The sequence below is a fragment of the Eublepharis macularius genome, chromosome 1, assembly GCF_028583425.1.
Source record: "Eublepharis macularius isolate TG4126 chromosome 1, MPM_Emac_v1.0, whole genome shotgun sequence".
In the NCBI taxonomy this organism is placed as follows: Eukaryota; Metazoa; Chordata; class Lepidosauria; order Squamata; family Eublepharidae; genus Eublepharis; species Eublepharis macularius.
The window spans coordinates 99,871,058-99,883,048 of NC_072790.1; the positions used below are offsets into that span (position 1 = coordinate 99,871,058).

The 11,991-nt window shown below is 41.9% G+C and overlaps 1 protein-coding gene across 1 annotated transcript; it reads left to right on the top strand.

Moving 5' to 3' along the window:
- Window positions 1-313: 313 nt before the first annotated feature.
- Window positions 314-11,726, top strand: MFSD4B (major facilitator superfamily domain containing 4B). The gene is made up of 4 exons (XM_054985870.1): window positions 314-675; window positions 1,808-1,976; window positions 4,382-4,498; window positions 7,716-11,726. The coding sequence occupies exons 1-4, from the start codon at window positions 385-387 to the stop codon at window positions 8,933-8,935; spliced, it is 1,797 nt and encodes a 598-aa protein (XP_054841845.1). The 5' UTR covers window positions 314-384; the 3' UTR covers window positions 8,936-11,726.
- Window positions 11,727-11,991: the final 265 nt, after the last annotated feature.

Genomic DNA, 11,991 nt, shown 5'->3' on the forward strand with positions numbered 1-11,991 from the left:
CCCATCAAAACTTGAGGGAAGCAGACAAGTGTCCAATCTGTGCCTTTTGTCACTTGTGGTTCTGCTCTACTTCAACTTTTCAGAGGACGTTCCACAGGTGTGGCAAAAGCAGATCGTACTGCATCCAATCAGAGATTTTAGTCACTTCACAGTCTATGCAGAGCAATCAGCTCGAAAGAGGAACCGCGCCGACGCAACCAAGAGGCAGGTTTATAGGATTTGCCTTCAGAGGGGGAGGGGCAGAACGCAGTCGCACGGCCTTTTGGGAGTTGTAGTCTAAGTGGGATCGTCTCTCTAGACGCAGGTGCTGAGGGCCGGTGTGGTGTGAGGTTACGTGGAGGGGGGAGCGCGCCGGAGGCAACCTGAGGAGTTGCTCTGGCGGAGATGGCCGGGGCCCCGGAGAGGAAGAAGCAGGTTCGCTTCGCCCGCCTGGGAGAGGACCAGGAGGAGGACGAGGAGGAGCTGGTGGCAGCGGCGAAATCGCGGGGTTCAGGCGCTGGCTCTGCTCGGGGCGCGCTTCAGTCGGAGGTGATCGTGGCTGACCGAAGCGGCCGAAGAAGCCGGGCGGGGGGCGGCCGGCTGACCCATCGACAGCTCCAGGGAGCGGCGGCGGCTCCGCGGCGCGTGCTGAAATGGTGCATTTCGGCCGCCCTTTGCGCGGCTTTCCTGGGCCTGGTAAGGAGGCCGGCAGAACGGTGACGCGCTTGTCTCCGCTTGAGGCCGTGAAAGCGCCCCGGCTCATGTCTCTTTGCCTGGGCAGGCGCACTTCCCTCGTTGCCCGCGGGGAGCTGCGAGCCAGCCAAACCGCCCCCAGCCGGGACCCGCTTCTCTTAGAGGCTTCGAGGTGGGGCGGGGACGGTCAGCAGCAGGGGTGCTGCCGCGACAGGAGAGGGCTGGGCTGCTCTTCTCGCGCGGGGAGCGCGGGCTCCTCTTCTGCAGTCCCCGCGGAGGTGCCCAGAGAGGCCTCCCTCCACCGACCCGGAGGGCGGCGCAGCCGGTTCTTCACGCCCAAGGAGGCTTTGAGTGTGTGTTGCCCAGCATCCCTTCTCTCCCGGTGGGGCTTGGCCAAGTGCTTTTGAATTAATTGACTTGGCAAAGTCACTTGGTCTTCTGGCTGGCCGCTGGGTGAAACGGACCGCTGGTCCGATCCTCCTTGTGTTCTTTCTAAAAAAATTGCTCAGTGAATCAAACTAGCAGAAGAGTTTATGACCTCTACAGGAAGTATCTAAATTATTGCAGAGGCTTACAATGAAAACTTTAATTAAATCATGTCATATTTCTTTTTTCTAAATAGCATATAGCTATTTTTTTATACGATGTTTTAATGTTTTTATAATGTTTTACTGTTTTTAATTTGTTGTCAAACCGCTCTGAGCCCATCTGACGGGGAGGGCGGTCTAAAAATGTAATTAAATAAATAAAAATAAAAAATAGCTGAAAAAAGGAGTAGAGTTTTATTTAAAATGTAGTTTTGAGCACAGGAAAAACAAAGAGGTTCAATAAGGTAAACAGAGATGGGGGGAGCAAATTTTGTGGAAATATTTATTTATTGCTCCCCCCCCCCTTCCTGGATCTGCATCTACATTAAGATGAAAGAGAGCATTAATTGTTTTTTCTAGTCAGCTTTTTGGTTTGTTACACAAAGTGTAATCCTGAATTGCCCTGCTCATTTCAGTAGGACATACTTTTGCATAAGCGTGAGGATCATAAGATGTATATGTTGACTGCTAAGCTGTAACTTGTTGTTGCAAAGCTCTGTTAATCAAGTGATAGGTGACTTACTATAAACTATAGTTTCATTTTCCAGGGTATGGCCATTGCTGTCCTAGGGCCTACATTTCAAGACCTGGCTGAAAATGTGAACAGAACTGTTAGTCAAATATCCTACATCTTTGTGGGTCGCTCAGCAGGCTATTTTGGTGGTTCTTTGATTGGTGGATTACTGTTTGACTGCATGAATGCTCAGCTTCTCTTGGGTATGTACATAGAAATGCACATCTCTTCCACATGGTGATCCTGAATAGCTAAGGCTATACTTACACATGTGGAAGCTAGCTTCAGTGCATCCCTAACTAGGTTGGTAATTGCTTATGCAGGTGGGTGTTCAGTTAGAGAATGATGCCGCAGCCAAGAATACATACATACGGCCTGGTAAACAAAACTGCATTGTTGCCAGTAATCTGATCCAAAGATTATCATGAAAGCTCCCAATCTCCTGACTTTCTGCAAACTGTGCAAAATCAAATTATTCAGGAGGGCTTTTGTACACAGGTCCAAACAGCTGTATTGTAAGGAAATGATTCAAAAAGATGCTTTCATAATGGATAGATAGGGACTGTACTCTCTACTACTCTACACTGTCTGTTACTGTAAGTAGGTTCCTACTAGGTTGTTTCCACATTATTTAATATGCTATGTCAAATTGCATGTTTATTTCAGCTCTATATCAGATTTCTGCTTGTTTTCAAATTTCTGCAACTATGCCCTGTTGTTTATCAAATGTCCCAGCTGTTGATTTGTATTGACTTACACTGTGTAATCTGCCTTGAGTCTCAGTGAGAAAGGCGTGCTATAAATGACAAAATAAGGAGGCTGGTCCTGGATTTGGTTCCCCTCTCCTGACAGCTGGTCGACTTGCCTGTCATAGATATGTGTATCCATTGGAAGGTAAAGAATGTCTTTATATATATGCCATTGGAAGTTTTTCAGTAATTCAGTATTCCTTGGAAAAATGAAAGCATTTAACTTACATGGCTCCAGGGTAGATGTTAGCACGGTATGTGACAAACAGTGTGGTAGACTTAGAAGGGTGTAACTTTGCTAAGGCTATGCTACAGAAAGTACTGGAAGGGAGCAATAGTGTTTACAGTTGGGAGATATGTTCCTTTTCATTTTTCTTGTCTTTAAAAGCAGCATTGCTTTCTAACATTTCTTATTAATACTGAGTTGATACAGTAAATTTTTGTTTTGGACTTTTATATATTAAATAAGCTTAATTTTAACATGTACATCATGTTAAAATATATTTAAATATAACATAACACAACTGTGAAAAACGTTCCCAAAGCTACCAATACTGGTTCACTAAGCTGTGTCCCCAGAGCAGAGTCCTCCTCACAATCCACTTTGTAGAGGGTGCAGACAGTACTGTGGGTTCATCCAGAGGCTATGCTTGGTACAGAGTCCCAGATACCCAAAAGCCTTCTGGTAACAACAGAAACTCTTCCTGTGAAGATGCTGGATGAATCCTCAAGCTTGTTCCTTGCCCTAGGAACAGTTCCCCTTTCCTCCTGGCAAGATGAAGTGGGACAGTTCTGTATTACAGTGTTGATCTCAGGCAGTCAATGAAGAATTATTCATTGACTGCCAGGAATTGTCAGCAATTCCTGCTCTGCTTTTTACAGCTAGCCACCACTGCTCTCCGAAAGGAGTGTTCAGTCCTCTCCAGCTAACAGTTTCAGCTCTATCCTATTTGAATCCAAAGCTTGGAAACAAGCTTTGTCTGTCAGACAGCACTACCTTCTGCATGCCTCTTTTCCCCTTGTCCTTTCGACTAGCCCAGTCCTGCTTTATACCATGTTTCCTAGTCATGGTGGCCTTTTAAAAAAACATGCCCTATGAGCCTTTGCTAAGCATGCAAATTAATACAAGCCTATGTACACATCACCTATCTGCTAGTGTGGTCTCGCCAAAGGTCTATCAAAGTATCTGCTGTCTATTAATCAGACCTAGGTCCCAAACCCTTTTTTCAGTACATACTTACACATAGGGGTTTGGATCATGGTCATTGTAGGTTTTTGTTGTCAAATATACCAACAAAATAACATAGTTTGTATCTTTGTCATGTTAGTTGGTGAAGTTGTTTATTTTTATACTGCTTTTCAACTAAAAGCCCCTGAAGTGGTTTACATCACATTAAAATACAATATAGTTATAAAGTCATTTAGGTACAATAAAATTGTTATAAACAGTACAGAACAGTCAATAAAATACAATTGAACCCCATAAAATCACTAAAATAAAATTTTCCAGTAGTGCTACTCCCCCTGCATAAATGGCCATAAATCCAAATACAACCTGTGACATCTGTGATGTATCGTTTAGTGTGTTGGACTGGGAACCTGTATAGCTGAGTCGAAACTCCCATGGATTCATGAAGCTTAGTGGGACAATCACTCTGTCAGCCTAATCTACGTCTCATGGCTGCTGTACTGTGAGTCTAAAATGGGGAAGGAGAGAAGGCTGCCCTCCCGTCATTGGAGGAATGTTAGAATAAAAACATGTTGTTTTTGAAGTTAAATGAGATTCTGGCTTTTTATTACGAATATGCAGTGCTAAACTTCTTTGGATTTTTTCCCCTCAAACTTTTTCTGCATTATAGGATTATCTATGTTGGGTACAGCTATAGGTCTGTATATCATCCCATGGTGTAAGAAAGCACTTTTGTTGACAGCAATGATGTCTGTCATTGGTTCTGCAATGGGTGTCCTGGATACAGGTAATAAAAACTTATCAGTTTACTACTAATGTATCTCTGTATGTGCTGTTCAACTTCTTAGTTCTTAACTTTTAGGATCTCCTATTTTGTTTCACTTCAGGGTCAAAATTCATGTAGTGCTCAGTCGCATTTAATCATTCTCTCTCTTTTTGCAAAATTCCTTTTGGGAGGGAGGAATTTACATGACTAAATATCATGTACTTAGAGTTTGAAAAAAATTGTGGGCACAGAAGAATGCGTTTCCAGACTAGCTACAGTCTCAGTGGTTTATTAAATGTACCTGTATTGTGAGTGCTACAGTAAGAGAATCTGTGTAGATGAAACTGTTGAATTTGATGGAGGAAGGAGAAAAGTGCTTGAAGAGAGGGAAAGGTTAGTAGAGGGAGTTAGGGAACAAGTTTTGATCTTATTGTTGAAAGAGGCAAAGTCCTGGGTATATGATAGAGATGGTGTGATTAAGAAGGAGGTGCAGTGTTGCTTAGCTAAGAAGTAGGTAGATGAGAACTAGAAAATTAAAAGTTATGGTCATGTCTTTTGATCTTTCCCGTGAACTGTTGAGGTTCACGAGAGTGTGAATGGAGAAGTGATCTAAGATGGGGGACAGAAGAGAAAATAGTTCGTTGTGAGAACAGCGCAGACTATTTTTATTGAGCACTCCTTCTAAAGTTGAAGGCTAAAGTAGCAGATAAGGGACAGATCGCTGGCTGAATGTTGTTGCTAAAGAGAGAGTTTGGAATTTTGTTGGAAGTTGAATGGAGGGGCAGGGAGATGATATACTTGGGGAGGGGTGGGGATTAACACAGTACAGGAAATAAACTTCAGAGGGTGAGAAGCAAGGAATGGGGATGGTGGTTGGCAGGGGCAAGAACTGGCAGGATTTGGTATGAACATGGCTAATGCTGCTTTGTAGGGCTTTGGAGTGAGACCTGTAGGGAAAGGAGGGACCTCCAAAGGAGAATGCAGTGTCAGTTATGTAACCTAGATTTTGAGGAAGACAAGTAACTAAAAGGGTGAAAGAAACTTCTGGGTGCAGGATCAGCAGTTCTGGTGTCACCATGTATGGATGAGAAGTATTTTGTTTGAGCCTATGTCAATTAGGCCTATTTCCCAGTTGGGCTGAGATTTACTCTGGGACCACAAAATGTGAGAAAAGAACCTCTTTCCAGTCACCTGTTCTAAATGAGCTGCAGGTTTAGGTTTTGGTACTCAAGGGTTGTGTTTGTGACACACATGCGCATGTGCACATGCACACACACACACACAGAGCTTTCTAAAGTTCTGAATATTTAAAGACACATTTAAGAAATGGAAGGAGGGCTGTATAACCAAAAATGAATATAAACAAATTGCCAGTGCTTGTAGAGAGGAAACTAAATTGGAAGGGGAAGTATATACAGTAGAAGACAGAATCAAGATTCCAGCTCTTGACAGGCTGGAAAACTGGCCTAAATATAACAAAATGAATTTCTACAGAGATAAATAAAATTTTGCATTATGTAGGAAAAATTAAATGAATAATTATAGGATGGGGAAGACTTGTCTTGGTAGTAGTATATGTGAAAAAGATTTAGGGGGTCTTAGTAGATCATACACTGAACATGAGCCAGCAGTGTGATGCGGTAGCTAAGAAGGCAAAGCAGTTTTGGGCTGCATCAACAGAATTATAGTGTCCAGATCACAGGAAGTGATGGTATCGCTTTACTCTGCTTGGGTTAGATCTTGCTTGGAGTGCTATGTTTAGTTGTGGGCACCGCAATTTAAGATGGATGTTGACATGCTGGAGTATGTCCCAAGGAGGGCAGCAAAGATGGTGAGGGATCTGGAGACCAGGTCTTAGAAGGAAGATTGAAGGAGCTGGACATGTTTTGCCTGGAAAGGAGACAACTGAAAGATGATATAATAACCCTCTTCAAAAATGTGAAGGGCATAGAGGATGGAGTGGAGTTGTTTTCTGTTGCTCCAGAGGATTGGACTAGAACCAATGGGTTAAAATTAAATCAAAAGAGGTTTTGGCTAGACATTAGGAAGAATTTCCTGACAGAGTGGTTCTCCAGTGGAACAAGTTCTTTGGGAGGTGGTGGGCTCTCCTTTGGAGGTTTTTAAGAAGAGGCTACATGGCCATCTGACAGCAATGATGAGTCGATGACTCAGAATAAACTCAGGCAGACTGTGAGAGGAGGGCAGGAAGGGATGAGCCAGTGGTTAGCTCTTATGGCCCTTTCTTATATGCTAGGGATAATGCCAATCACCACTTGGGGTCAGGAAAGAATTTTCTTCCAGGCCAGATTGGTCAGGGATCCTGGAGGGATTTTGCCTTCCTCTGGGCATAGAGCAGCAGTCAGTGGGGGAGTGAAGGAGTAGCTGTGAATTTCCTGTATTGTGCTGGGGGTTGATTTAGATGACAGTTGAGGTCCCTTCCAGCTTTGTTTCTATGTACTGAATAAATAATAATAATAATAATAATAATAATGAACAACAACATTCAATTTATATACCACCCTTCAGAACAACTTAATGCCCACTCAGAGCGGTTTACAAAGTATGTTATTATTGTCTCCACAACAAACACCCTGTGGGGCTGAGAGAGCTCCTAGAAGCTGTGACTCATCCAAGGTCACCCAGCTGGCTTCAGGTGGATGACTAGGGAATCAAACCCAGTTCTCCAGATTAGAGTCCCGCACTCTTAACCACTACACCAAACTGGAAGATTATAGAAGTAATTTTTAAGCTTTGTAGTTCAAATCAAACATGCTGTCTTAAATTAGTTTTATTCTGTATCATGGAAGGGTGTAATTGAAGTAAGAATAGGGCTACATGTGCTGCTCCCTGTGGTTGATTGACCTGGTTCCTCCTATTGAGCATTCTGAGGGCTCCCTCACCGAGAGGCAGAGGTAGTGGGAAGGGATCTTGGTAAGAGGCATAGGGAAGGTGGAGCTACTGGCCCTTCCATAGTTTCTTTGCATCTCTGCCTCATTAGTGGCTAGTATTTACTAGACAATGGGAGGGAGAAAGAACAGGGGAAATCAGCTGCTGAAGAGTCTAGCCAGTGGCAGTTCCTTCTCTGTGTCTAAATGCAATCTTCTCCAGCTTTCTATACTTAAGTCCACAAGCGCCTTCACAGCTTTCAGCAGAGGCAGGCTGCATAGGGACATAGATGGGCTCTAAAACTATTCTATGCTTGAAAATTTAACCCTGCCTCTTTTTGTTTTCGCTGCAGGTGGCAATGTTCTTGCCTTGGCCACATGGAGAGAAGAGGTTGGTCCTCATTTGCAGGCCTTACATTTCAGTTTTGCCCTGGGTGCCTTCGTGGCTCCCATCTTGGCTAAAATGGCTCTGAGTGGCTCCACTACCGATCCTGAGGTCCATCTAAATAGCAGTGATGACAATCAGGCTTCTCTGAATTCTGCTGATCTATTTGGGCTGAAGCTACATTTAAACACAAACTTGCTGTGGTCTTATGTTCTTATAGGCACTTATCTCTTGCTTGTTGCATTGACTTTCTTTATCTTATACTTGAAGAGAAATCATATTCAAGACAGAACAAAGCTTTCTGTGCAGAAATACCAGACTGCCAAATACCATTATGCCCTTATAATTCTGCTTTCCATATTTTTTTTCTGCTATGTAGGAGCTGAGGTGACCTATGGTTCCTATATTTTTACTTATGCAAAAATCTTCATTAATATGAAAGAAAATGAAGCAGCTGGTTTGAACTCTCTCTTTTGGGGAACTTTTGCAGCTTGCAGGGGACTGGCAATCTGTTTTGCCACATGCTCCTACCCTGGAACTATGATTCTGTTGAGTATCATAGGCACTACTGTGTCATCTTTGTTACTGGCACTGTTCAGTACACACCCAGCCTCCCTGTGGCTTGGCTCTGCAGTGTATGGAGCATCAATGGCTACTATCTTTCCCAGTGGAATTTCCTGGCTTGAACAGTATACCACCATCGAAGGGAAATCTGCATCCATGTTTGTAATTGGTGCTGCTTTGGGGGAGATGTGCATTCCTGCATTGGTTGGCTTCCTTCAAGGACACTTTCCCACTTTTCCTGTTCTTATGTATGCTTCAGTGGGAGCAGCAGTGATGACAGCAGTGTTGTTTCCTGTGATGTATAAATTAGCTACATCACCCATTGATACTAAGCTAAACAATGCTGGAGATGGTGAAGTCCAGGAAGCCTTGCTATCCAACTCTCATCTTGACGATGATGAAGATGGCAGAGAATGGAATGAAGTAGACTTTGAAGTAATTGAGATGAATGACACATTGAGGAACTCTGTCATAGAAACATCCAAGAAAATCCAAGGGGAGACCTCAGCTACCATTTCTAGCCATCCTTCTTTAGGAAACACAACATTTAATTCTTCTCCTGTGCTTGATGTCAGTGCCCCAAGACTAAAGAACACCGGTACAGACCAGGATAAAAATGATTAAGGCTATCTTACATGAAATAAGAGTTTTAGTGGGAACTTCTATTCTAAAATGATTCAGCAGTTCCGTAGTGGTAAACTTGCCAAATCCCAATTAAGGTTGTTGATTGTGAGTGAAAGCAAGTACCAAAGAATAATCACGTAGTGGAGGCCATTATATGACAAAACTCAGGATTTTATGTTTCCTGAATGTCATATTGAAATGGGAACTTTGAAAAGATCAAAGCTGTCATTTTACTGGTGGTTTCATCTGCTGATCTAATTGTAGGTTTTTTTGATTTTTGGCAGTGAGAGTAGCTTTTACTTAGTAAGCATCACACCATAGTTTATATCAGAGTAATAATAAAGTTTGAGAACACTATGAATGGTTCTTAACCAAAAGAGGTACCAGTCTGTGTTCCAAAGACCTTGAGTGCCGTTTTTATAATATAGTTGTTGAGATCAATTTCATTCCAAAACCACCTCTGAGAAATAAAACCCTTTTACTTAAAAAAAAGTTCTTGCAGTTTAAAAAAACTGCATCTGTAATACCATTCAGAAGCATTTGAAACTTCTTGCTAGTATAGACCATTCTTGCTGTGTAATTGCTGTCTGTTTATAATCATTATGATACTGCTTCATGGGTGAGTTGCAAAGGTCAGTTTTTCTTTAACCAAGGCAGCCTTCAATGTTCATTTCAGTGGTTCCTTCTGTGGGAACAAGAGGGGCCATACATATCATTCCTCCTTTAAGAGGGAGGGACACTCTTGTTTCCTGCCCAACAGCTTTTAAGTCAGTATCATTTTATTGTTGAAAGCACAGTGTGATAGCACTATGCTGGGCTGTACTAGAAGGGAAATGCTATAATTTAAATTGCTGCAGGGAAATGACATGGCATCCTCTCTACAAGATACTCACCCTCGGTCAAGCCACAGTGAGGAAGCATTTTTGATAGAATTTGCAGTGTGTGAACTTTAAAAAAATAACATGCAGAAGGATGAGAGTGTACATTCAATATGCCGGCACTCAGAACTATAATGTTAAAGTCAGGGTCTTGTACAACAGGTTCTATCAAAAATGACACAAGTCTTCACAAATTTTTTTTATTTTTTGCATCAAGTAGGGTTTTGTAAATGAACAAGTTTAGGAGATGGAGGACTGCATAGAGGCCATAACCCCAATAAGGAAGAGAGATGCAACTTAAATTTGTTTGCATATTCTTTTAATATTATTAAAACATCTATATTCTGCCTTTCCAGGTAGTTCATGGTGGCTTACAATAATAAACATTTCCAATTAAAACCCAAAAAAATTTAAAAATCAAAATGATTGTTTCAGAAGGATTTGTTGCTTTTAAGCGGGAGCTCTTTGTCCTTGCTACGAGACAGAAATACTTGCCAAAACAGTGAGAGAACCTAGAGTTGGGGAGATATACCTGGTAACTTTTGTTGAGGAATTGGGATGTACAGGGGAGAGAATTGGGGTGGTGCTATGCAGATGTACTCTGTTTCTGTAATCACTGCTTGGTAAGTGACCTTAAGTTTAAGTGGCGAGATACCATGGAACTTCATCGACAAATATTAGAGGAATTGAAGTTTTGTAAGATGAAAATTATTTTTTGCTAGAAAATACTAATACAAAGAACCTACCTCATGAGGATGTTTTGAAAAAAGTGTATTAATATTAAAAGGCTAATGAAGCAAGTGTTGAACTTGTTAACATTAGGATACAGTTGTACAATTCTGTGGTTCAAAATTATAACTTTTCACCATGGCTAGATCTGTAAAGAGTGCTATCTACATGTAAAGTTCAGTTAATGTGTGAATGTCTAGAATTTTAGTACTGATTGCACTGAGACTCCTAACTTGGTGCCCTGGAGCCTAACATTTGTTCCCCTCCTACAAGCAGCACGTATGCTTGCATGAGATCGCTGCAGAATCCCTCCCCGCATTGCCCCCCCTTTTTTCCAAGGGTCCGCTGTGAACCTCCACAGCTGCATTTTAGGGAGCATAGCAGGCTGCGATGGAAAAGGGGAGGTGGGAAAGTTTCCTTTCATAAGCTCTGTTTGTAGTGCATGGGATCTGTCCCCCTTCCAGATACAAAGAGATACTTTAGCAATCACAAGGCTGTGGCTATGCTCAGTGAAATGTCTCACTTTTTCCTCCTTTGGCAAATTCCGATATCACAAATGGTTTTTATTACTGTTCCAATTTTCAAAACACGTTTCAGTGCAGCATGGGGAACTGCTGCTGGAGAAACACATCGAGAGCTTCTTTATATATGCCAAATTAGTTTTTTTTTAATTCAGGCCAAAGTATTTTAGATGTTGGCCATCTAATTCAGGAGCAGTTTAGCTGGAAAGAGCTGATGGGAATAAAACCAGGATCATGTTAACTTTATAACCAACTAAGCAATAACCTCATTTTTTATTGAGTTACTTGCATTGTACAGATCCTTACATGAGATGTAAGTGTAAAGACTGCAAAAATAAATTCTGTTTCCCTTCGGAAATACGGTTCTCCCAACAGTGAAAATATATTCCTGTTATTTGCACTTTGTTTTCTACACTGTAAATGTGGCATTATAAAGCAGGTCACAACTCTGCACTTTGATTGTGTCAATTTAATTAGAGTAAATGTGACTTGCCTTAAATGTAACAGCAGTTGTAGAGGTGTGACCTATGTGTGTTTTAGGGCTTTCTTCAATGACAGTGGCTTCATAATGTACCTGCGGCTTGTGGTCGTATTGCTTGTGTTTACAGAGTCTTCAGGAACTGTTGATTTTCTTGAATAATAAAAAAAACCCCTTTACTACTATGAACGTTACTCTTCACTTTTTCCTAAAGGTTCCCTTAATTATCAGAGGGATGTCTGTTCAAGCTTCATAAGGGAAATTATCACAATGGTGTTTTAAAAGTCAAGATGATTTTTTTTTTTACAAAAAAATTTGTCTGAGCCTTTGATTTATTCATGTTGTTCGTTATGGGGAAGTGGGGGAGGCTGAAAATTGGGTGGACAGTATAACTGATGTGTAACTGTCACAGGCTCCCTGAACAAATTAAAACAATTGTGATGCTAAGTA

What these genes read in the sequence shown, in the direction of transcription:
- MFSD4B (XM_054985870.1), top strand. Translation starts at nt 385, where the DNA reads ATGGCCGGGGCCCCGGAGAGGAAGAAGCAGGTTCGCTTCGCCCGCCTG. An exon ending in GCGCGGCTTTCCTGGGCCTG is followed by an intron (nt 676 to 1,807) that starts GTAAGGAGGCCG and finishes TTCATTTTCCAG; the next exon opens with GGTATGGCCATTGCTGTCCT. An exon ending in GAATGCTCAGCTTCTCTTGG is followed by an intron (nt 1,977 to 4,381) that starts GTATGTACATAG and finishes TCTGCATTATAG; the next exon opens with GATTATCTATGTTGGGTACA.